Consider the following 26,735-nt stretch of genomic DNA (forward strand, 5'->3'; position numbering starts at 1 on the left):
TGCAGGGTTCTTCGGAGGTTTATTTCATTTCCTGGTTCAATTTGAGGCATTGTGCTGTCATTCCAGGTGAAGGAAGGTTGTTTTACAGCTTTAAAAGATGTTTTCTTTGATTTGGGATGTTTCCCCTTTAAATGGTCGTGGTCCGGGGCCTCTGACGTCATGACGCACGTGACGTAGTACGTAGGAGGCGTTTGCACATGCGCAGATCGCGGTTCCTTTACTGATGGCCGTTTTCGTGATTGCGCATGCGCGGCGTCGGCAACTGCGCAAGTGCAGTCCCTTTAGAAAGATGGCCGCCCACCAAAATAGTTCTCTGCTCTGGGATTTCGGCCTCGTGGTGCGTACTGGCGCTTCTCTTCCCTTTTCTTTCTGGTTGGAGTGTGTTTTCCTCACAGTATTTGCCGAATTTGTCCAGGACTGCCTGGAAGTCGCTCCTGTTTTGCCCCTTGGAGAACTTGAATTTTTAAAAGATTTCTTCTGCTCTGGCACCGGCGATGGTGAGGAGAAGCTCTGTTTTTTCTGGATCAGCCAGGTCTTCTAGTTCGGCTGCCAACAGGAAGATTTCAAACTTTTGCCGGAATGCCCGCCAGTTTTCGCGGAGATCGCCGTGGCACTGGAGCTGCTGCGGAACCTGGATCTTGAACATCTTGCCTGGGTATCGTTGCTGGTTGTCACTGTACGCTGAGGTATGGCTATCTGGACTGAACCAGTTCACTCCTGGTATCATGATGTGTTGGGTGTTCTGGATCACAAACAGGTCACCAACATTTGAAGTGGTGCAACTCTATTTTATTATAAGGTTAACTATATTAACATACTTGACCTGTGGGTAAATGCAATACCAGCTTTAACTGTTGACCCTTGCCTAGTCCTAACCAGGTGATGCACTCAGCACATGGTGAATGTCTGTGTTGCAGGCTGTGAACTCTGTGCTCTGAGCTGGCTGCTACTAGAATGAGCGGGAACTCTGATGTCCCCTGTCTTTATAGTGCGTGTGCTCTCACTGGTGATTGGCTGCGGTGTTGTGTATGCTGATTGGCCCCACTGCATGTCCATCAGTGTGTGTGTGTGTGTCTGCACCATAATATACTGGTGTATATTATGACATGTACGTTCTCCCTGTGTCTGCGTGGGTTTCCTCCGGGTGCTCCGGTTTCCTCCCACAAGTCCCGAAGTGCTTGTTAGGTGAATTGGACATTCCGATTTCTCCCTCGGTGTACCCGAACAGGCGCCGGAGTGTGGCAACTAGGGGATTTTCACAGTGACTTCATTGCAGTAAACCTACTTGTGACACCAATAAAGATTAATATTTGCCTCAGCCACTCCACATGGTCGCGAGCTCCACTCTCTCACCATTCTCTGGGTGAAGAAACCGCTCCTGAATTTCCCTATTGGATTTACCAGCGACTGTCCCGTATTTATGACCCTCCAGGTTGTAGCCTCCCTCTCAAGCAGAAACATTTTCCCTCCCTTTTAACTTCTTGAACGCCCTCTATGATTGCCAGAACAAGATGCTCCTTGTGCTGGGACAGGGATATCTTATAACCTCAGCACTTTTGTTGTTTCTCTGCGAATGCTGTCGGTACCTCACTCTGGGCTTAAACCAGGAAGTCAGGAAAGCCTCTGTAGAATCTCCACACCAACATCCCGCATCTTAATAGAGGGGTTACACATGCAAATGCAAAAAAAAAAATTCATTCAAAAAGACACCAGGATACCCTAAATTTTAAAGATATCATTTATTAAAAAGATATCAATTAAAAATTTACAAATAAGTATTTTACATCAGAGTATAGGGTTATTAATTTACAGATTTTCAGAAGCTGGGGAGACAGCACACAAAGTCAATGCAATTGGCATTATCATTTTACTCGCAGAGGGCAAGTTATGTTTCGACTGCATCAGAATTTTAGGCATTAAATTCCTGAGATACAAAGCAACAGGAAGATTAGTATCTGGAGCTGTGTACTTCAGCTCCGAAGGATAAAAGCAGAACTGTGGTGATTACCTATAAACTTGGTGAAAACAGCATACTGCTATCTTCTGAAAGTCATCATACGGTTTCCTCTTTCAAAATAAAATTCACTGAAATCAAGTAGCAACACGGGCACCAAATCCATAGATTTAAACCTTCAATTCGTAAATCACCTTCAATTCGTAAATCACCTTCAATTCATAAATCACCACTGTTAAAACTGTTCTTTGCCATGGCCAAAATAAATCTAAGCGTTTGCAGAGTGAAAAACAAAAACTGGTTATTACAGGATGAGGGATTCCGGATTCGCTGCTGATACTGCGACACTTTGCTTACTCAAACGCTTTGTTTGGGATCCCAAATCCACTGCCGTTTCATCCAGGTTCACTATTAATGTGATCCAGCGACCTCAGACGTCCTCCACAACATCTACCGGGTTGCGCATTCTCAGTGGAAAGCCCCTACCAAAAAGCAGCTTTAAAAACAGGTAAACCCCAAATGGGTATAAAACCGGGGAGAGAGGCGCAAGTCTCGGGTGTCAATATCCTCTCACTCGCTTTGCACGGGGCTTTAAAGAGATTGAAACTGGGCATCAAACTACCTCAACGGACCCTCTCCAGCTGCCGCCGCTGCGCACCGAATAAGCCATGTCCCAACACAAACCCAAAATACTGCTGTACACAGGAGGAGGCCATTCCCGTAACAGCCCCCCCCCGAACAGGAGCCGGGATGTGGCAACTAGGAGCTTTTCACAGTAACTTCATTTGAAGCCTACTTGTGACAATAAGCGATTTTCATTTTCATTCCGCCTGTTCCATCGTTCAGTGAGAGCACAGCTGATCTGCCACCTAATTCCACATGCCCTCCTTTCCCCTCCAAAACCCTGGTTACCTCTAGCTAACAAAATCCCATCAATCGCAGATATAAAATTAACAATTGATCTTGCACCAATTGCCGTTTGCAGAAGAGAGTTCCGAACTTCTGCCGCCCTCTCGTGTGTGCAAATGTTTCCTAACTTCACTCTTGAAAAGTCCGGCTCTAATTTTTAGACCAATCTCCCTTGCCCTAGACGCCCCAAACAGCGGAAATGGTTTCCCACTACCCACACTACCTGTTCCTCTTAACATCTTAACATCTCAAACTTCGATCGGCACACCCCTTAAACTGGGGAAAGATTAACTCGCTTCCAGGATTTGGTTTTGGGATGATAATTTTCATCCCGCTGTATAGCTCAGAGTAGACCAGCCCTTGCACTCAAACCGCCTGGAGCATCTGCAGTGGATAGAAAAGACATGTTTGCTGAGTGCACATACTACTGAAATCAGGTTAACTTTGAAAAAAGAACAAAGTTTAAGTTTCCCCGATTCATCCTGAGCCCCGAGAGAGTCTCCCTCTTCAAGTTTACTGCCAGCAGGTTATATATAAACAAAGCTGTTGTCTGCATATGATAATTAAAGATCAGCTGTATACCTATGTTTCATTCAATGCAGTGAGTTGTGTAAATAGGGTACAGTTATACAGTACCAGTGGTCTACGCTTAGCGTGTATATTGGTACAGTAAACTGTACAGTGGTACCAATGCTGCTTTTAGTAAAACCAGTGTAACAAATTGAGAACACGCAAACTGAATGCTCATATTCTTTGAGCATAATTCTTCATAAAAGCTCTTAAATTCTTCCAACGCCCATGTTATTCCAAGAATGAAGGAATATTTCTGGACAAATACAGACAAGTACCTTACTTCTGAAGTTAGTTTCCATTCTCTAAACTCACAGGGAATGGTTGGGGCAGGGGTTGGCGAGCTATATATGTTTCTTTGGCGTCATGGTTGCCAACTCTCCTTGGGAAGTATTCCTGGAGGCATCGTCATATGACTGCCTGACGCCAAATGCCCCTCCTCCCCGACTCCCGCCATCGGTCATCCGACCCGTCCATCCTCGTAGCCTCTTTCCACACCCAATCAGAGAGCAAATAGTCTCTTCATACCCTGATTGGATGATTATTGACCGCCAGTCAAACGGTCATGTTCCATCCCAAAAGTTGTTTTATAATGAATTGTCAAAAGGTTTCATAGAAGACATAGGAAAAAGAAAACACACACAACTTTTTCCGGCCTCTATGGTTTTGGTCACAGCAGCCATGGGGTATTATCTTTCATTTCTGGAAACTCCAGGACAATTTAGGAGGGTTGGCAACCCAAAGGCGGTAGCAAGTTGGAAATTAAATTAAATTGCTGTGTTTGGTGGCCACCCAATCTCAATTTAGTTGACCAATCATCCACCTATAACATTAGGGTGCCTCGTTTAGGTATTTAAATTGGGGGGGGGGGGGAAACTAAGATGCATTTAGATCCCCACCCCACCCATTTGGGCCATTCGCTTAAACAGACAGGTACAGGCCTATCCAAAGAGTGAGAGCTGACAGGTGTCTGTACGATGTGAGAGGAGGCCAGTTTGCTCCATTTGTCCAATAGTTTTTTGAGGATTAGAACATAGAACAGTACAGCACAGAACAGGCCCTTCGGCCCTCGATGTTGTGCCGAGCTTCGTCCGAAACCAAGATCAAGCTATCCCACTCCCTGTCATTCTGGTGTGCGCCATGTGCCTATCCAATAGCCGCTTGAAAGTTCCTAAAGTGTCCGACTCCACTATCACAGCAGGCAGTCCATTCCACACCCTAACCACTCTCTGAGTAAAGAACTTACCTCGGACATCCCTCCTATATCTCCCACCCTGAACCTTATAGTTATGCCCCTTGTAATAGCTGCATCCACCCAAGGAAATAGTCTCTGAACGTCCACTCTATCTATCCCCCTCACCATCTTATAAACCTCTATTAAGTCACCTCTCATCCTCCTACGCTCCAAAGAGAAAAGCCCTAGCTCCCTCAACCTTTCCACATAAGACCTACCCACCCTCCAAACCAGGCAGCATCCTGGTAAATCTGCTTTGCACCCTTTCCAATGCTTCCACATCCTTCCTACAGTGAGGTGACCAGAACTGCATGCAATACTCCAAATGTGGTCTCACCAGGGTGATGTACTGGTGCCACAAAAGTCTTTCCGTCTGGGTCAAACTCGGTCAAAGCCCTCCCCCCAACTCTGGGACTGGAGGAGGAATCCTGCCACTAGATTTCCTCTGCCTGCACCCCACGCCATGTTTGGTGAGCTGGTGACCAGCCCTTATTCCATGCTGCTGGCTTCCCACCTGCATCATATACAGACCCATCCAGGAAAATGTTTTGGGCCTCCCGCCTGACATTACAATCAAAATCTCACCCTCACAACTTCTCAACTTTCTCTTGCAAGGTGTGCATCTCTATGTACAATTAATTCCCTTATCCCAGAATGTCACAGCGTTTGACATTTCTATCAGGACCTTCAACACTGTAAAGCATGGGAAGGTAATTATCAATTCAGCCCTACTCTCAACATGTCTATGGTTAAAAAAAAGTACAAAAACGGTCAAAGAACAGCTGCGACGCCAACAACAATACAAAATTCTTTGGTCAGAACGGGCGTAACTCAAGCAGTTGTCCCTCCTGAACCCCCACTACTAATATTCAAATAGGACAGTTTTCCTGCAAAAAAAAAGTGTTCATATTACTCGAGGATGCCCCATACTAAATAAAAAATATGGGAAAGTGGGATAGTGTCGGTGTGTAATTCAGAGAAAAGTGCAGCGTCCCTTGCAGTTAGATTAGTAGAAATAAGTTTGAGTATAAAATGGCTCCGACTCAAACAAGTGACTCTGAACTGCAAAGTGGGCTCTTTTTGTGCATTGCCAACATGACACATACCAATCCCATTTTGGGAGCAGGTCAGAATCCCTGTCACGTTCCACACCCTATTTGACAGCACAATCTGACTTGCTACCTCGGGCAAGAAAGCGCTGCTTCAGTAACTTGCTGTTCCTGACATCACCTTACCTAATATTTACAAACACTGAAAAAACGAACAGACTTAACCCACCTCCATTTCATCTTCACTGTACAAAGGGACGTATAAATATTATTGTACATTATTTACACTTTTTAAAGCAAAGCATATAAAGTCAGTAGCTCAGTTCTCGATTGCCAGTGGGAATCTCTTCCGCGGTGGAAGTCCTTTGGAATCTCTGTGTTCAGAACTTGAAGAGACTGATGAAGTCAAGCGGTAAGATGGAAGTGTAAGAACCTTCTGGGTCATTGGTTGTACAAGGGTGATTTGTATCCTGGAATTACAACAAGAGAGAAACACTTTACGATACCTGTGAATTAATGAAGCGGACAATTGAAAAGACCTAGGAATGAGAACATGGCCAGATAATCTCATAACCAGTCGCTTGCTAAGGTGGAACTTGAATATTGCTGAAAAGAGACACATGTTGTTAAAGCTTTTCACCTTACACTCATCAGGACTAATGCAAGAATACCAAATTTCAAACAAAATGCCTAAGTTGTTGCGATCGTTTAAAATTTGACACTCTTGCATTTGTCCCAACGAGTGCAAGAAAGAATCTCCGACAACACGTGTCTCTTTTCCATATTAATCACATAACCCATAAACCATCGTTTGGCTGGAGCTTCAACCTTCCACTAAAGATGACAACATGCAATGTGCTTTGTACATCAAGAGATTACTGCATTTCAACAGCAAGTTGATTAGGCCAATAAACTTAGCAACAATTGAAAATAAAATCTTGCCTTTCTTGTAGAGCCTTTCACAAACTGTGGACATCCCAAAAGTGCTTTACAGCCAATGAAATGCTTCTAAAGTATCATAATAATAATCTTTATTGTCACAAATAGGCTGACATTAACATTGCAATGAAGCTTTATCATATGACCACGGTATTAACAAACACTAATCTTCATTGTTCTTAAGTGATGTTATGCGATTGATTTAGAAAGTGTTGAGGGAGGTTGCCCTGAGAACGTGTGACTGCACTGTGCTATTTGTAATGTCACAGCAAGACTTCCCATACTGGGGAACGTGAGCTCCGAGGCAGCAATGGCGACTACCCAGTCGGTTCATTAATGGGCCAGATTTTCGCTGCCCTGATTGGTCATTCAGTTCAGCACTTCGATTGGCTGATTGGGAGCATCCTCGGACATGCTCGTTAATGGATGAGCTATCTCAAAAGCGTGCGCACTGAGTTGCGGGACAGTACTGGGGTCGGTGGTTGGGGCTTAGTTACACGTGCATGTATGATTCTTCAAAACTATTGTGAACAAAACCATTTGTCCCTGCTCATCAACTCCCCCACCCCACTCAACTCCCCCTCACTCCCTCCTCTGGGCACCCCATCCCTCTCACTCTCACTTTGGGGTGGCACCAGTTTTCAAAGATTAAAATGGCGTGAGCGGGAAATAGTTTGGGAAAGACTATTATAGTACTTGGAAAAGTTCTGGGTTCTTTTACCAATCACCTTAAATCTAGTTAGTGACTCCTCTCCAGCTACACTAAACCCTCATGATCTTAAACACTTCCTTGTGGCTCAGAGGGTAGCTCTCTTGCTTCACAATCAAAAGATTGGTGGTTTACGCCGCCGTAAGACTTCAGCACAAAATTAAGGCGAACACTCCTTTGTGCGATACCGAGGGAGTGCTGCTCTGTCGGAGGTGCCATCGTTCAGATGAGATGTTAAATTGAAGCCTCCTCCACACACCTTCCCTCTAAGGTGCAGATCCTGAGGAACTATTTTGAAGAAGAGCAGGAGAATTCTCCCTCGTCCTGGTTAATATTCAATCGACACTACAAAGTTTGATTATCGGGAGTCATTATTACATTTGCTGTTTGTGGGAGCTTCCTGTGCACAAAATGGCTGCCACAATTCCCCCCCATTACAACACTTCCAAAGGTACTTCAGTGGCTGTAATGCACTTTAAAATATTCCGGGTTCGTGAAAGTTGCCTTAGAAATGTGAGTCTTTAAATTAATAACAAGTTTTCTCAGCGTTTTCTTTTCCAAGAAGGAACAATCCCACCTTCTCCACATGATCTGTTATGTTACATTATTACAGTTAAGTGTGATCAGAATTTGTGGCTTCGAGTGACTGCTGATTCTACACAATAGGAATGATTGGATCTGTTATTTTGGAGTCTGAGGGGCTGACATTTCACCAAAAGGATCAGACCCCAGGGGTTGACAAAGCCAGTCGCGTACCTTCCAGAAAAGGATGTGACAGTGTCGGCAGAATTGCAGTGTGTCCCCGTACTGTTCTTTCTTTGGGTAGCATCTCCCGAGCTTAAAGTACATCTTCTTCCAGTCCAAGTGGCCTTTCTCAGATAAAATGAGACGTTTGCGAATCTAGAATTAAAGGACAAGGTCAAAGGCTGAGCAGGCCTCTCTGAAGCATGCTGAGACACTGGGCCTTAAATTTAAACCAGGTTTTGCCTCATGCTTTACACACCTGGCGCTCTGTGAAGTGATAGCGGCACAGTCTCTTCCAGAGGAGGCGATCCTCGCTCAGCACCTGCAGGGTTGGAGACACCTGTCCCAGATTGACAATGTCTCTTCCATCGGACAACCTCTCCATGATGTTCAACTGCAGGCACATTGGTAGGTCGGTGAGGGTCAGTCCTGGGGACAGAGGCTGCAAAGCAACACATGTTGAACATCAATTTTCCCTTAAGGATCCCAAGCAAGGTACATTACAGAATTGTATCCTAACTCGCAACAAGTCACGCCATTCATCGCCGCACGGTGCTCACTGACCTGCACTGGCTCCTGATAAAGCAACACCTCAATCTTAAAATTCAAATCCTTGTGTCCAAAGCCCTCCAAGGTCACATCACCCCCTCTCCCTGGGCGCGATTCTCTACTCCCACGCCGGTTGGGAGAATCGCCTGGGCCGCCAACATTTCCGGGGACACCGGTCCGACGCCCTCCCGCGATTCTCCCAAGCGGCGGGAACGGCCCGGTCAAGTTTTGCAGGCCGCAGGCCGGAAAATCGCCGGAGACACCCAAAATGGCGATTCTCCAGCACCCCCGCTATTCTGAGGCCCGGATGGGCCGAGCGGCCAGGCCAAAACGGCGGGTTCCCCCCGGCGCCGTCCACACCTGGTCGCTGCAGTTGTGGGCGGTGCGTGAACGCTGGGGGGGGGGGGGGGGCGGCCTGTGGGGGGGTGAGGGGGGATCCTGCACCGGGCTTCACCTGGAATGTGGAGTGACCCGCGATCGGTGCCCACCGATCATCGGGCCGTCCTCTCTGAAGGAGGACCTCCTTCCTTCCGCGGCCCCGCAAGATCTGTTGCCCATCTTCTTGCAAGGCGGACTTAGAGAGGACGGCAACCACGCATGCGCAGATGACGCCCGTTATGCGGTGCTGGCCGCGTCATCTATGCGGCGCCGCTTTTACACGGGCGACGAGGCCTGGCGCGTGCAGATGACGCGGCCCCGATCCTGGCCCATTGTCAGGGCCTGAATCGGTCGGGACCGGGGCCGTTCCGCGCCGTCGTGAACCTCGACGGCGTTCACAACGGCGCGGCCACTTCGGCGTGGGAGTGGAGAATCCCGCCCCCTGTGTCCCTTACACTTCCACGACCTTCCAAGTTCTCTGTACTTCAATTCTGGCCACTTGAGCTTCCCTGATTTCCATCGCTTCATTGAAACTTGTGCCTTCAGCAGCCACAGCCCTAAGTTCTGAAATTCCCTCCCTAAACCCTTGTCCCTTTCTCGCTTCCCTTTTCGGACACTCTTTAAGACCTACTTCTTTGACTGAACTCTTAGTCACCTGTCCGAATGTGACTCATGGTCAAATTTCAAACATGTTACATATTGCAAATTGTTGTTGTAAAATGAGGTGATGGAAGGGGAATTATGAGGCAACCAATTTACAAACGTGTTCAATGGGGCTACACAAAGGACTAACGTGGCAAATGGAAATGACCTAATGCTTCAGAGAATAGCGTTGAAGTAGACTGTTTTGGCAGGATACAGCCTATGGAGCTCAGCATCCTCAGTCAAGGGGCTGCAGTGGTCAATCAATCGCTTGAGGAAAGATCAGTTAATGTGGGAGTTATTTTGAATTTTGCCTTGATGTACTGCAGTAGAATTTGGCGTGGAGAATCAGTCCACAATCTTAAAGACCGTTACAAAACACTGGGGTCGGTCTCAGCCGGAGAATTATGTTCAGTTCTGGGAGCCACACTGCAGGAAGGATACTGAAGGATTTTAGAGAGGCTGACAAAAAGGTTTCTGAGAATGGCTCCAGAGATGAGGGACTTCAGTGAGGTGGGTAGAGGGGAGAAGCCGAGGTTGTTCTCCTTCGAGGAGAGAAAGCTGAAAGCAGATTCAAGAGGAGTGTGCAAAATCATGGGTGGGGTGGGGGGCGGGGGGGTTGGGTTGATGCTACATCACAGCAGCACCTGTCTTTGAAACCATGTCCTGGGCATCTGAATTACTAGATCAGTGCCATTTCCCTTGCAGCACCACCTCCCTGTAAGGTCCGCGGGGGAATCTTTTCGCACAGTCTCTGGTTAGAATCTGGAGTGCCCGAGAGTGCGATGGTGGCAAAGTCAATGATGGCTTTCAAAAGGGATTCAAATGTGCATCTGGAAGTAAAGAGTCTACGGAACTACAGGAGAGTGGGATGAGCTGAGCTGCTCTTGCAGAGAGCTGGGATGGACACAAGTTTTGTATCCATTTTCTGATTCTATAATCAATGTCACAGAATACAGGGATACCCTCTTTGGTCATTGTGGTAATACCAGGTATTGCAGTACCTGAGAGGTGGATGCCCATTGGCTAGACCTAGGAGTCTTCCATTGGCTAATGCACATAGCTCCGCCCTGAGAGGTGGGGTATAAGAACCATTGCCGTCCCAGCTGCCTTCACTTTCTGTATCGAAGCTGCTGGGTACAGTTCTAGCTGATTAAAGCCGATTAGTATGACTCTCCTTGTCTCACGAGTAATTGATTGTGCATCAGTCATCAAAACAATAATGCTCGGCGGTACATTTTCATTTTAATTATACTTCTTCCAGGTTGCCAATCACTATATGATGAAAAGTATAAAAATTTATGTTGGCAAGGTGACGAAATGTGGAGGGCATCACACTCTTCCAATTATGTCCACATGTGATATCTACACATGCAAATTCAGAGTGGGGAGTCAATTCAAGAATATTTTTCTCTCCTCCCTTGCTTGCTAAGTGGTGCTGCCCTCAGTTCCTTCAGCACGAGGCTGGAGATCATTTTCCAACTCTGTCCGCCACACCATATCCTGCAATCCTTGCTGAGCCGCTTGGGAAGGTTGGGGACAGAGGTTAACACACTTTGCAAAATGTAGCAGGTACGGGTCAACGTGAGCAATCGGTTCTGTCAGTCTTGCCCGACAGCAATTACTGTCCCGCCTCCTTCGTTGGCTGTGACTCAGGAGGGAGCACTCACCTCTGCAGGAAATTGTGAGTTCAAGTCCCACTCCAGGCCTCTAGTTGATAGTCTAGGCTAACACTCGCAGTGCAGTGCTGAGGGAGTGCTACACTGTCAGAGGTGCTGCCTTTCACCGGGGATATTACACTGGGGCCTTCTCAGGTGAACATGAAAGATCCCGAGGCATTATTTTGAAGAAGTGGAAAGGGTCTCTCGCGTGCTCTCTCTCTCTCCCTCCCTCCACCACCACCCCCCACCCCCGGTGTCCTGGCCAATACTTTAAACACAACCAACAGCACCAAAACAGATTATCGGGTGGTTAAAGCATCACTGTGCGCAAATGTGCTGCCGCCAATACTTAATTAACTGTAAGGCTCTTTGGGATGTCCTGAGGTCATCAACGGAGCCATTTAAATGCAAGTCTGCCTTTCAAACTATAGCAGCACAAACTGCAAAGACTGATCTAGATTCAAATAGTACGAAGGCTTGCACCAGGTTAAAGTCCAACAGGTTTGTTTGGAGTCACTAGCTTTTGGAGCGCAGCTCTTTCATCAACTCACCTGAGGAAGGAGCAGTGCTCCGAAAGCTAGTGATTCGAAACAAACCTGTTGGACTTTAAGCTGGTGTTGTAAGACTTCTTACTGTGCCCACCCCAGTCCAACGCCGGCATCTCCACATTATAGGTTCAAATAGAAAAGGCATCTCAGAGTGGCTGATTATGACTTATCACTTACTCTGCTGATATGAATGTTGTTCAGCTGCTGCTGCCAGTGAATAATGGCCTCCATTCTGTACACCCAGGTGTTAATGTTTCCCACCAGTACACATTTCCCCACGCCATTCACCAGCGCACAGAGGGTTGTGTAAAGACTGTTCAGCAGCTCCTTAATTAGTCGAATATCCTGCTGGTTTTCAAGCACTGAGCAAAACCAAAAAAAAAATGTGAACAAAGTATTCTTAATATTAAACACGGATGCACCGAAAATAGTTTTACCGGGACTTGTAGGGCTGGAGGAGATTGCAGAAATCGTGCAATTTTCCTTATGGCCGAATTACAACATCAACTTGTATTGATATAGCAGCTTCCGTGAAATAAAATGTCTCCAGGCGCTTCCGCAAAACAAAACATCGTTTGGCACTGAGCCACATAAAGAGACATTGCAGCAGGTGGCCAAAAGCTTGGTCAAGGAAGTAGGTTTTAAGGAGCGTCTTGTAAGGAACAGAGGGTGGCAGAGAGTTCTAGGAAGAGAATCCCGGAGCTTGGGGTACAGGCAGCTGAGAGCACGGCCGCCAATGGTGGGGGCGATTAAAATTGGGCCTGCTCCCGAGACCAGAATTGGAGGAGCACAGAGATCTTGGAGTTCTCTGGGGCTGGAGGTGATTGCAGAGAGGGGTACGGACCCCGGAAGTGTAGAAGATTTTAGTTTAGACGGGCAGCATGGTCGGCGCAGGCTTGGAGGGCCGAAGGGCCTGTTCCTGTGCTGTACTTTTCTTTGTTTTTTGTTCGTTGGACGTGCTCGGTCCAGAACAGGGGGAAACGAGGACGACAAGAACAAAAGACAGAAAGGGGAATAAGAAAAGTGATAGGCAGAAAATCAAGGGCCAGAATCAAACATGGCCACCGTGAAAGATAATGGGAACGGGACGAGGAAAGTTAAAAAAGCAAACCTCAAGTCCTGTGCCTTATTGCACGACGCATTCGCAATAAAGTGGATGAATTAATCGCTCAAATAGATGTAAACGGGTATATGATATGGTCAGGATGACAGAGGCGTGGCTGCACGGTGACCAGGGATGGGAACTGAACATCCAGAGGTATTCAGTATTTAGGAAGGACAGAAAGGAAAAAGTGATGGGGTTGCATTGCTGGTCAAAGAGGAAATTACCATAATAGTGAGAAAGGATATTAGCTCAGACAATGCGGAATCTGTATGGGTCGAGCTGAGAAACACCAAGGGGGAAAAAACATTACTGGGGGTTGTTTATAGACCCCCAAACTGCAGTGGTGTTGTTGGGAATGGCATTAAACGGGAAATTGGAGGCGCATACTGAAGAAACATCTGTAATTATGGGTCACTTTAATCAGCACATAGATTGGGCAAATCAAATTAGTAACAATACTGTAGAGGAGGAATTCCTGGAATGTGTAGAGGATGGTTTTCTGGACCAATATGTGAATACAAGAGTAAGTTTGCGGGGAACATTAAAACTGACTGTAGGTAGCACAGTGGCACAGTGGATTAGCCCTGCAGCCTCACGGCGCCGAGGTCCCAGGTTCGATCCCGGCTCTGGGTCACTGTCCGTGTGGAGTTTGCACATTCTCCCCGTGTTTGCGTGGGTTTTGCCCCCACAACCCAAAGATGTGCAGGGTAGGTGGATTGGCCACGCTAAATTGCCCTTAATTGGAAAAAATTAATTGGGTACACAAAATTTTTTTTTTTTTTTAAACTGACTGTAAAAACTTTGATAAGTATGTGAAGAGAAAAAGATTGGTGAAGACAAATACACTGCACCCAGAGTTGGTCCTAGGTTCTTCCTGTGAATCACTGGTGAATCTTTAATCGCCTTCTCAGTCCTAGAGACCTGATGATTGGCATGTAAATGCTGTAACTCCTGGACATAAAACTTCTGAATACCACCGAAATGAAACTTTGGTTCTTAAAACTAACCGTCCTCTCTCAAAATAACCTACAGCGTTTTGGCTCACTTATTTCACACTGAGCAGATACTGATGGCTCCATTATCAATGCAGACTGAAGCTGCAGTCTGCTCTTTATCCCTATCTCTCGACAGGTGGATTAGCGCAGAAGGATTTTCCAGAAGTGCTCACTGATTTCCTAATGCCTTCTTAATGGGTTCTTAACTGTACAGGAATACAAATATTTTCCCATTGCGTCCCATCGTTAGATTAGTGAAATCCCAGTTAAACAAGGAATAATAAGCAGGCTGCTTGGAAGGTGGCTTGTCGACACAGAGTTCCTACAGTGCGTAGTGACCTACGGAACTCTGACCTTCTGCCAATTACAGGTCTGCACATACAGACATAGGAACATACAAAATAGGAGCAGAAGCAGGCCATTCAGCCCTTCAAATCTTTTCCACCATTCGATAGGATTGTGGTTGATCTGTTCATATTCCAAGTTCCACATTCCCATCTAACCCATGAGAAACTTTGACCCCCTTGCCGAACAGGAATCCCATGCACCTGCGCCTTAAATATATTCAGTGACTCCCACCTCCACTGCCTTCTGAGGCAGATGCCGGAATTCTCCGGTGGGATTCTCCGATCCCGCTGCAGCGACCGGAGTTTTGGTCGAGCGCCAAATTTTCCGTTCTCGCCGGCAACAGAGCAGGGGTGAATTCGGATCCGAGGATCCCGGCCAGAGGGTTGCACAACCCTCTCTCTCTCTCTCTCTCTAGAGAGAGAGAGAGAGAGGGAGAGAAAAAAGTCTCCTCATATCTGTCCTAAAATGCCGATCCCTAATTTTAAAACAATGAGCTCTGGGCTCACCCACAGGGGGAGTTATCTATGTCAGATACTGCAGAAATGAAATTTGCAGCAAAAATCATATCGACAATTTCATTTCTTCAATGAGTGTACTAATGGGGACTAACATTTTAGGGTTATCAGAGAATCATAGAATTTACAGTGCAAAAGAAGGCCATTCGGCCTAGTGAGTCTGCACCGGCTCTTGGAAAGAGCACCCTACCGAAGCTCACAGCCTCTACCCTATCCCCGTAACCCAACCTAACCTTTTTGGACACTAGGGGTGAATTTATCATGGCCAATCCACCTAACCCGCACATCTTTGGACTGTGGGAGGAAATCGGAGCACCCGGAGGAAACCCACGCACACACGGGGAGAATGTGCAGACTCGGCACAGACGGTGGCCCACGCCGGGAATCGAACCTGGGACTCTGGAGCTGTGAAGCAATAGTGCTAACCACTGTGTTACCGTGTCGCCCCAGTCTAGTCTAGTGCCGCTCTAGACTAAAACATGCCAAACGGTGACTGAACATTAAGGAATTGTAGATATGTTTGACTTTGCTCATTCTAAAACCATGTTGTTTTAATTGTTTACTGTGTTCCATGAAATGCAGGATGGGGTAACATAGCATTTTCCTGACCCAATCTCAAGCCGGTAAAGCAGGCAACATGAGTGAAGAAAATGATATAATTCAGAGAAGGACCACACACTTGTTAAGTCAGACTGTAAACTCAAAGTCATTCATGTACTTCAATTCTGGCCCCCATCATGCAGCACAAGGAGAAGGCCATTCAATCCATCGTGCCAGTGCTGGTCAGTTAATCTTACTCCACCTTGCTCTTTCCTCTTGGCCCTGCCAACCCTCTCCATCTCGCATCCCATTCCCCTTTGAAAGCCGCGACTGACTCTGCTCCCACCGCCCTTTCAGGCAACGCCTTCCAGGTCACTGCATTTGAGAAAATAATTCTCCTCACCCCCTCTCTGGTTCTTTGTCAATGATCTCTTTCTTGATGTGCAATTCCCCTCACCATTTATAATAGAATTAATTTAAAGATGATCAATGCTTATAAATATATTTATTTGTCCGTATATCTTGCCCTTTATTATCACAAAGTCTTTAAAACTGAGAAACAGGTCATGCGACCCATCTGGTCCATTCCATTCTTTATGTTACCCATCTCTTTATCTCAACCCATCAATGTATTCCTCTATTCCTTCCTCGCACATGTGTTTATCCAACTTCCCGCTTAAATGTATCGATACTATTCATCTCTACCGCTCCCTGTGGTAGTGAGTTCCATATTCTCATCACTCTCTGGCTAAGAAAGTTTCTCCTGAGATCCTTCTCCTTTATAAATTTAGAGTACCCAATAATTCTTTTCCAATTAAGGGGCAATTTAGCGTTGGCCAATCCACCTACCCTGCACATCTTCGGGTTGTGGGGGTGAGATCCACGCAGACTTGGGGAGAATGTGCAAACTCCACATGGACAGTGAACGGAGCCGGGATTGAACCCGGGTCCTCGCCGCCGTGATATGAGGACCTCTACGATCACCAGAGGAAAGAGCCTCCACCTGTTTCAATCTTTCCTGATAGACGCAACCCCTCAGCAGTTCAGGTAGCTTTCTAGTACATTCCTTTCTCGCACCTTCGCCAGCGGATCTCTCTCTCTCTCCTTTTTTTACGCAGTGGAGAACAAGAAGCTGTTTGCAGTTACTGCTCACCTTTCTGTACGACTTTCTCCAGAATGTTCATGTAGTTTTTCTGGGCAATCCCACTGAGGGACGTGAGTTGGGATTTGGCAATTAGCTCCAGCAGCTGCAAATAGAAAATAACGCGAATGTAATTCGAGTGCAACGGAACCATCACTCCAGCCACTCAGCCGATCCAAATGTGACATCTCGGGCCATGGTAGTTCTGCATTTACAGCTCATCCATCCCATATCAGGAGCTTTGTGTTTCAGGATGTCAAAGGTTTGTGGTTGGCAGGATGGGGTTGTTGAGTGAATTTTGTTATGAGTTTTGGCTGCTTGTGACCTTGACAACATGAAGCAACATTTCCCTCCAAAATTAATTTGCACAGTTTCTCAGTTAGCTCTGTGCCAATGGAAAACTGAGCAAAGCCGGGATTCGGAATACTTGGGAATAATCAAATTATTCCACAGTTTGTTGCTGAAATGATTGACCTATAAAAATAGAAAACGCGATGAATCTAGCTGAAAAGGGACGTGTTGCTGAAGCTTTTCATCTGGCACTCATCAGGACAAATGCAAGAATGCCAAATTTCAAACCATCATGACAATTTAGGAGGAAAGGGTGCTGATTGGTTGGCAAGTCGAATCTGATCAGTTGAGGCGTTGCCATGGAGAAAGCAATGGGGAACTATAGGCTCCCCAAGCTCCCGGGTAATTCAGGAAAGGTGCGAGGTGACATGTCTCTCTTCTCAGAAATAGAAAATAAGAATTTCACATTAACAGACATGGACAGGCAGGGTGCGTCATCAGGGAAGTTCAGGATAATTAATGTTCAGCTTAGTGTAAGGTACAGTACTTTCAAAAGCCACCTTTCCTTGTTGGAGGGCTTGGGTGGGACGGGGGACATTGGAGCAAGGGTTGCATTATCTCCAATGGATGAACACTCTGTTCCTGAGTACATTAGAGTGACAGTCACAAAATGGTTGCACAAATTAATTATCTGGTTCTCAGAGTACACACGGAAGAGGAGGAATAGTGAAAGAAAGATCAGCCCTCATTTTCCTCACTCCAATACATTGCTCCTCCTGACACTCAAGTGCAGAGCACCGCTGATGGCAAAGATTTTCTGCTTTAGTCTGCCTTCTGGCCCCTTTGGGACCAGGAGGTTAAACGCACTGCCCTAGAAAATATTTATTGTTGAAAATAAAGACATACTATCAAAGCTTTTCGCCTTGTACTCATTAGGACAGCTACACATGATAAACCAATAGTAAAGCGAACAACAATTTATACTGCATGAGAAGAGAGTGTTGATTGCTTGGTACATGGACTCTGATTCCACCATTATCACAAAACAAAATCTGGTCATTGTCAGGTTGCTGTTTGTGGGAGCTTGCTGTGCACCAATCGGTCGCCATGTTTCCTGCATTACAACAGTGACTATATTTCAAAATGCATTTCATTGGCTTTGACATGCCCGGCATTTGTGAAAGATGCTATTATAAATCCAAGTCCTTTCTTTAGAATCAAAACATAACTCCATCACCTGAATGACACCCCCAGCTCTTTTACACTCGCATAACCAGGACGGATCTGGAGGCGAGTGAATGTCAGTTCACTGCCTGATTGAACAGAACCTGTGGATGAGCGGAGTTAATGAGTCACAAGATGCAAATTGGAGATGGTGCGGGAGGGGGAAGGCATGACAGGAATGCCATACAGTTCCACTTCCATCATCGCCTTCCAGCTCACAGCAGCAACTCACAGGGAGACTGTATCAGCTGCTGACTTTGTCGTTCAGCATGATGACTTGACTTGTTATTGATAGCCTGGTCTGTGATTGCAGCGTGTCCTAGTATGACTCAAGGTAATGGATTCCCATGTTAACGGGATGGTGACCAGCAAAAACAGATCGGTTTCAAGGGCGTATCACGAAGGCTTGCAAAAAACTCCAACTGAAAAAAAAGGGGCATCTTCGGAGACAAAGCAGACTGCCTTCCCCCAATCACTTAGCATTTCCTGGGATTACAAGCTGCTGTTCAACAGTGCAAAGGATATTTAAGATCGAATTGAACGGCATTAACAGCGGCGAAACAGTCCATTACGCCCACCTGCTCCATGCCAGTCTTTATGCTCCAAACGATCTTTCTCCCACTTCTCTTCGTCTCAATCCCATCTCATCTTCTTCTATTCCTTTCACCATCACCTACATTCCTGGCCTCCCCTACATGTATCGATACAATACACCACAGCCACTCCATACGGTAGTGAATTCCACATTCTCACCAATCTCTATGGTAAAGAAGATTCTCTTGAACTCCCTATTAGATATATCAGTGAATGAATCTGAATGGCTCCAGATAGAGATTCAGAAAGGGCTGTGACGTATTCCTATTGAACGCTGCTGGACAAAGGCAGCTTCCGCCGTTGCCTCGTGTTACACTTGGCAAATCCATTCAATTTCAGATCAGCGCAGTTTCCATTGGATGGAATTACCTCTCGTCCAGTCTGTACAATGAAGGATTCACTGTAATCCGGAGCGGTCCTTGTGACAGTGTCAAATTGCAAATTAATAACAGATGAGGTGGAAATGAAGCAAAAGCAAAGACTTGCATTTACATAGCACCTTACGTGACCACCGCATGTCCATGAGATGAAGGGAAGTGGGAGGAAGCTCGTACGGAGCATAAAGACTGGCATGGGCCAGATGGGCGCTTTGCAGCCAATGAAGTACTTTTGAAATGTTGTCACTGTTACAACGTGGGAAGCCTGGCACCCAATTTACACACAGCACACTCCCACAAACAGTAATGTGGTAATGCCCAGATCATCGGCTTGAGTGTTGTTGATTGAGGGATGAATATTGGCTCCAGCACACTGGGCATAATGCCCTGCTCTTCCTTGAAATAGAGCCACTTGATAATGGCAGACAGGACCTCAGTTTGACATCCCATCCGGGAGTGCAGCACTCCCTCGGTACAGCACTGCGGGTGCAGCCTTCATGCTTGTGCTCAAGTATCGCAGCGGGGACTCAAACCCACACAAACCATCTGACTCAGAGGCGAGAGTGCCGTCCATTGAGACAGGGCTGAAATAACCTACCAAAGCAAAACTCAACTACAACAGTATGGTGAAGACCACCTACCCTCACAACATAGTTAAATCGTCTGGCATCAAGAATAGCACTGGAAAAGTCTAAACGGTTGAAAGCTTCGCCCAAGGTGCAATAGCCATGACGCTGGAAGAGAAGGAAGAGATTATCAATATCAGAGATCTGATTAATGCAGGATTGGCGAATACGTTGGTGTTTATTGATATGACCCAGTATTGCTCACCTCCTTGGTGCTGCCTTTATGAACAGAAATCCAAGTCTCTTGGTGGAAATCTAAGGGTAAAGGTTAAAAAATGTAACAAATGCAAGATTTTATCAGATAATTATGTTTTGGACTGTCCTATTAATTCAAAGTGAATTTACATCATGACAAGGGACGAATTTACATCATGACAGGGTTCAGGGTGGGAGATATAGGAGGGATGTCCGAGGTAGGTTCTTTACTCAGAGAGTGGTTAGGGTGTGGAATGGACTGCCTGCTGTGATAGTGGAGTCGGACACTTTAGGAACTTTCAAGCGGTTATTGGATAGGCACATGGAGCACACCAGAGTGACAGGGAGTGGGATAGCTTGATCTTGGTTTCAGACAAAGCTCAGCACGACATCGAGGGCCGAAGGGCCTGTTCTGTGCTGTACTGCTCTATGTTCTGTGGTGGCTATCATTTGCTGACTGCAATAATAGCTGAAGCAAATACTCAATAGTCCTATTTGATTTTAAAGCAACAAATATCTGATCATTTGTTCCCAGTAACTGTTAAATGTTGCAGTGTAACTTTACACATTTATCTACCATCGTCTATAAGCCCCGAATGACTCGGATTCATTTTCCTTCACCTTTACTATGTAGCTTTGGACAACTTCACCTGACAATGCTAAATTTATGTTGTTCGATGGGCTAAGCGGCCTTTTCTCGCCCTTAAAATTTGTTTTGACAGAGTTTCGGCTCATCGAGTCCATTTCTGCCAGATCATGCACAGTCCCCCTATAATACAATGCAGAAGACGCCCTTCGGCCCATCGAGTCTACACCGGCACATGAAAGACACCTGACCTGCCCACTTAATCCCATTTGCCAGCACTTGGTCCATAGCCTTGAATGCTATGATGTGCCAAGTGCTCATCCGGGCACATTTTAAAGGATGTGAGGCAACCCGCCTCTACCGCCCTCCCAGGCCGTGCGTTCCAGACCATGACCACCCTCTGGGTAAAAATGTGTTTGCTCAAATCCCCCCCAATCCTCCTGCCCCTCATCTTGAACTTGTGCCCCCTTGTAACTGACCCTTCAACTGAGGGGAACACCTGCTCCCGATCCACCCTGTCCAAGCCCCTCTTGTACAGCTCGATCAGGTCGCCCCTCAGTCTCTGCTCCAGCGAAAACAACCCAAGCCTATCCAACCTCTCCTCATAACTTAAATGTTCCATCCCAGACAATCTCCTCTGCACCCCCTCCAGTGCAACCACATCCTTCCTATAGTGTGGTGATAAGAATTGCACACAGTACTCCAGCTGTGGCCTCATCAAGGTTCTATACAACTCCAACATGACTTCCCTGCTTTTGTAATCTATGCCTCGATTGATAAAGGCAAGTGTCCCTTATGCCTTTTTCACCACCCTATTAACCTGCCCTTCCACCTTCAGAGATCTATGGACAAACATGTCAAAGTCCTTTTGTTCCTCAGAACTTCCCAATGTCTTGCCGTTCACACCAGCCAAACAATTCATTGTTTTGACAGAAGTGGCTGGCCACAAGTAAACCCTCAACGATGGCAAAGCTTACCAATCACGATAAGGGGCGGGGGGAGTGGGACTAGTGGTGTTGTTCTTGCCGAGAACCAGCATTGCTCAATGGGCTGAATGGCCTCCCTCTCTGCTGCAACTATTTCACGATTTGGGGCAGCACGGTAGCATAGTGGTTAGCACAATTGCTTCACAGCTCCAGGGTCCCAGGTTCGATTCCGGCTTGGGTCACTGTCTGTGCGGAGTCTGCACATCCTCCCCGCGTGTACGTGGGTTTCCTCCGGGTGCTCCGGTTTCCTCCCACAGTCCAAAGATGTGCAGGTTAGGTGAATTGGCCATGATAAATTGCCCTGAGTGTCCAAAATTGTCCTTAGTGTTGGGCGGGGTTACTGGATTATGGGGATAGGGTGGAGGTGTTGACATTGGGTAGGGTGCTCTTTCCAAGAGCCGGTGCAGACTCGATGGGCCGAATGGCCTCCTTCTGCACTGTAAATTCTATGATAATCTATGATTCCAAATCGCAATTACAACCCATCAATGCAATTCTGACCAACTGGATTTCTCAGGTGGCCCATCAGTTTCCTCCCACAAGTCCCGAAAGACGTGCTTGTTAGGTGAATTGGACATTCTGAATTCTCCCTCAAGTGTACCCGAACAGGCGCCGGGATGCGGTGACTAAGGGATTTTCACAGTAACTTCATTGCAACGTTAATGTAAGCCTACTTGTGACAAAGATTATTATTATTATGTAACAATGTATGAATTATTGCATATTGGCCATCTCTCTCTAGTCTGGTCACCTTCAATCTTGTACACATTTATCCAACTTTCCGATGAAATAGTTATTCAATACAGCAGTAAGTGTATTTGCTGGGAGTTTATATCACACGTTTGTTAGTCTGCACAGATGGGAACATTCTGCTATCACTTGGGATTTATAGGCTATCAGACAAAACAATTTAATCTTAAAAAACGTCAACATTCATCTTCCCATTCCTTTTATTACAGCTTGAAAAAAACCCCACAAATATCTGAGTCAAATATTTCAGCATATAAGGATGTGCATGGTTGGTAGGTGATTCAGTTGAGATTTTGTGGGTCAGATTAACCCAGGCAAAAATTAAAAAAATCACAAACAAGAGTTCAGACAAAACTGGCCCTTAAATAACTTACCATAGAATATTACAGCACTGGACAAGGCCATTCAGGCTATCTTGCCTGTGCTGGCCCTTTGCATCCCTAACCGGAAACCCCTTTGAACTGTCTACCTTTGGTAAATTCAAGGGTTCACATGGATGATACCAGGTTCTAACTGTCAGGGAAAAATCGAACAGGCTTTTCCCCCGAAAAAGAGGAGACTAAGAGATGACCTGAGATAGGGGGGCCATTAAAATTTTGAAGGGGTTTGATAGGGTAGACATGGGGAAGCGGTGGAGGTCAGAACTAAGTGTCATAATTACAGATAAGTACATGAGGGAGAAAGGAATAGAAAGATATGCTAAAAGGGTGAGTGAGACAAAGAGAAGTGTGAGGAGGCTGTTGTAGAATATAGACACCGGTATGGACCAGTTGGTCTGAATGGTTTCTCTGCCGTACATGCTCTATATGGACTGGATATTAAAAACTCCTCAGCAGGAATATCCTTGGAGTTTAGGGTTATCACTTAATTGCAATGTGAGCAATCCACTTTTACACACACAGCCAAAGTTCTCACCGCACCCCTGGATAAGTAATGGTGGTGGTAGAGTGGGAGCAGCTCTGGGGAGGTTCCAGGCCTACGGCCCAGCAGGTAGTCGCAGGCCTGATAAACCAGACTCTCAATGCCCTGACAGCAACCTGTTTATCTGTCCCCTCCCCCAGCATGGAAGGTGACAGCAGCAATCTTATCTCATGGATGGCAAAGGCGTAACGGCATTGACGTAATCCCGCCAGTCTAATCTCTCAGCAGATTTGAAACATTTTTAGATGAGGTCAACAGAGTCAGTACTGCTTCCCTGGGACAGCTCTGTATCCATCTCCCACTATCTATCGGCTGGGAGGTAAAGAAAACGTCAACAATATCAATTTCCCAGTGAAAATAGCAAAGAAACAACTTGCATTTATATAGCACCTTTCAGGACTTCATTTTACTGACAATGAAACATTTTTTGAAGTGCAGAATTGCCGTAATCTAGGGAAATGTGGCAGCAAACCAGCCCACAGCAAGATCCCACAAACTGCAACAGGACAATGATCAGATATTATACTTTTGTGACATTGGTTGGGGAATAAATATTAACCTGGACACTGCAAAGAACTCCCATGCTCTTAGAATCATAAAATTTAAAGGGGTTCCCTAGATTGCCGGGATACACCCTGCTGAAGCGACTGCTGCTCCCGGATGTGGAAGGGGAGGGAAGAATTGGGGATATATACAAGTGGCTGGGAGAACAGGGAGGCGAGCGGGTGGTGAAGATCAAGGAGAAATGGGAAGCGGAGTTGGGAATGGAGATCAATTGGGGAGTATGGAGTGAGACACTGCGAAGGGTAAACGGGACCTCCACTTGTGCAAGGATGAGCCTGATACAGTTTAAGGTGGTGCACAGGATGCATATGACTTGGGCGAGAATGAGTGGGTTCTTTCAGGGGGTAGCAGATGAGTGTGAGAGGTGTGGGCGGGGGCCAGCGAATCGTGCGCACATGTTTTGGGGTTGTGAAAAATTGGGAGGATTCTGGGCGGGAGTGTTCGCGGTCTTAGCCAGGATAGTGGAGGAGGGAGTGGACCCGGACCCTTTGGTGGCGACATTTGGGGTTTCAGAGAAGCCGGAGCTCATGGAGAGGAGGAAGGCTGATGTCTTGGCCTTCGCCTCTCTGATTGCACGGTGACGAATTTTGCTGGAGTGGCGGTCGGCATCGCCACCGGGGTTAGCAGCTTGGTTGTGTGACCTTTATGACTTCCTGCGATTAGAGAAGATAAAGTATGAGTTAAGGGGCTCAGCAGGAGAGTTTGAGAAAAGGTGGGGGATGTTTGTGACCGTGTTTGAGGAGCTGTTCGTCGCGGGGGAGGGTGATGGGGAGAGAGGGGGGGGTTGATGAGGGGGGGGGGGTGAAAAAGGAGAAAAATCTGTACTGTTGATTGTTGGGAAGAATGTTTCCCGGGGTGTTTATTTGCTGTAACCTACTTTGATACAAGTTTGAATAAAATGTGTTTAAAAAAAAGATTCATAAAATTTACAGTGCAGAAGGAGGCCATTCGGCCCATCGAGTCTGCATCGGCCCTTGGAAAGAGCACCCTACTTAAGCCCACACCTCCACCCTATCCCCGTAACCCAGTAACCCCACCGAACCTTTTAGGACACGAAGGGGCAATTTAGCACGACCAATCCACCTAACCTGCACATCTTTGGACTGTGGGAGGAAACCGGAGCACCCGGGGGAAACCCACGCAGACACGAGGAGAACATGCAAACTCCACACAGACAGTGACCCAGCTGGGAATCGAACCTGGGACCCTCGAGCTATGAAGCAACAGTGCTAACCGCTGTGCTACCGTGCCACTCAAATCAGTTCCTCGGACGCTGAGAGAACAGGGGTCTCAGTTTAATGTCTCACACAAAAGCGGCATCTCAGAGACAGTGCAGCACTCCCTCAGGAGTGCACTCGGAGTGTCGGCCGAGAGTTTGTGCTCAGGTCTCTGAGCATTCTACCTCAGAGCCTTGTGCCCCAATCAAATGGAAGCCTATTTAAATATGTAAATCAGACGGTCCAACTCCAGCAGTAGGATCCAGCTGTGGATTTGCTGTTCCACTCAGCGCTGCAGTGCCAAACCAGTGATCCTGAAAATCAGGTGACTCCAAATGGGGGACGTTAATGCTTCTGGTACTGATCGTCATGGGACCAAGAGCACTGAATAGGCAAAAGGGACACACGAATTAGGATCAGGAGGCCATTCAGCCCCTCGAGCCTGCTCGACTATTTGATAAGATCATGGCTGATCTGATATTGGCTTCAACTCCACTTTCCTGTCTCCCGTAATCCTTGACTCCCTCGTCAACTAAAATCTGTCTAACTCAGCCCCTTGATTATATTCAGTGACGCATAGTCTCCATGGCCCTGCGGGGAAGTGAATTCCAAACACTAACGACCCTCAGTGTTACGCGAGGGAGATATTAGGAAATTAGGTCCAGAAATGAGACCCCAATGTAGCAGGCGCTTTAGGGGTTCAACAGACTGAGGGAAAATACTGCCAGCAGAGTCAGCAGGATATGCCCACATCTGCTGAGTTACATTGTCCCTGTCAGACTTAAACTCGTTCTTTGGGAATACACAGGATGCCCAAATCCATTGTCCTTCGGGACATCCCTGTCTGATCAGCTATTAGCCCATTACAGAGTCTGATGGCCTCCTTGTCAATGGGAGGTTAGTTACACATCAATAGCACGGCTCTGTTCTTTTGTATAATAATAATATTTATTAGTGTCACAAGTAGGCTTACATTAACACTGAAATTAAGTTACTAAAGTCCCCCCTAAACGCCACACTCCAGAGCCTGTTCAGGTATGCTGAGGGAGACTCCATACAGACAGTGACCCAAGCCGGGAATTGAACCTGGGTCTAACAAAAAATAACCCTATTAATGTGCTCATTATTTCTCTAATATGCATTGCAGCCAACTCCTTCCCCACTCACATTATGGGAGACGCCAAGAGGTGGAACATTTCCCAAAGAGAACCTCAAAGAAAGGGTTTTGAGGTTTCAGGTAATGCCTTAAAGAGATTATCAACTTTTAAACACTTTGAAGCCTATTCCAAAGACAAATGAAAACTAACATTGGATCTTCGTGTTGTTATTCAACAAGTCCTTCTTTCTCTTCTTTGTCATCACGTCGTATCCAACGCTGTTCAGAAAGTTCTCCTTATTAAACTCCTCCTCGTCACATAAACTATGGAAAGACAAATGCCAAACATGAACTGTATAGTAAGACAGCACAAAACATGACTCATTAATCAAGAGGAAATGTGTTTTGTTTCTGGCCACTATGAGGAAATGGAAACCCGTCGACATCTCTTTTCTCTGCGGGGGGAGGAAAGGTCCCCAGAATGCAAAAACCACAGCCTGGTTTGTCCAGTATCGAACAAGGGTGTGGAGGAGAAGCTTGACTAGGGCAGAACCTACAGGGAATGGGAGATCCTGCACTCGACTGAAGAGTTTCTCAACCCAAAGATGCACAATTACAGAGAATTGCATAGAATTCACTGCCCTGGAACAGGGAATCTGACCTATCCTAGTAACCCTCCGTGAATCACCGACAGTCTCCAGTAATTGAAGATAAATATCCAGGTCAACCCAGGAGAGGAATCACAGGGACATCGGTGGGGAAAAAAACTCATTTTCTT

The 26,735-nt window shown here is 46.4% G+C and overlaps 1 protein-coding gene across 2 annotated transcripts in view; it reads right to left on the bottom strand.

The window, feature by feature from the left end:
* Positions 1 to 1,724: 1,724 nt before the first annotated feature.
* The window catches only part of fbxo32 (F-box protein 32), a 29,748-nt gene continuing 4,737 nt past the window's right edge, over positions 1,725 to 26,735 (bottom strand). For both annotated transcript variants that reach the window (XM_072466940.1, XM_072466941.1), the window contains exons 2-9: positions 26,169 to 26,281; positions 19,848 to 19,897; positions 19,658 to 19,750; positions 16,543 to 16,636; positions 12,064 to 12,248; positions 8,368 to 8,550; positions 8,121 to 8,264; positions 1,725 to 6,186 (exon numbers count right to left, since the gene is read on the bottom strand). In XM_072466940.1, the coding sequence (XP_072323041.1) occupies positions 6,097 to 6,186; positions 8,121 to 8,264; positions 8,368 to 8,550; positions 12,064 to 12,248; positions 16,543 to 16,636; positions 19,658 to 19,750; positions 19,848 to 19,897; positions 26,169 to 26,281 (952 nt within the window). In that variant the 3' untranslated portion in view covers positions 1,725 to 6,096. The remainder of the gene's footprint in view (positions 6,187 to 8,120; positions 8,265 to 8,367; positions 8,551 to 12,063; positions 12,249 to 16,542; positions 16,637 to 19,657; positions 19,751 to 19,847; positions 19,898 to 26,168; positions 26,282 to 26,735) is intronic.

This window comes from Scyliorhinus torazame, chromosome 11, assembly GCF_047496885.1.
Source record: "Scyliorhinus torazame isolate Kashiwa2021f chromosome 11, sScyTor2.1, whole genome shotgun sequence".
Taxonomy (NCBI): Eukaryota; Metazoa; Chordata; class Chondrichthyes; order Carcharhiniformes; family Scyliorhinidae; genus Scyliorhinus; species Scyliorhinus torazame.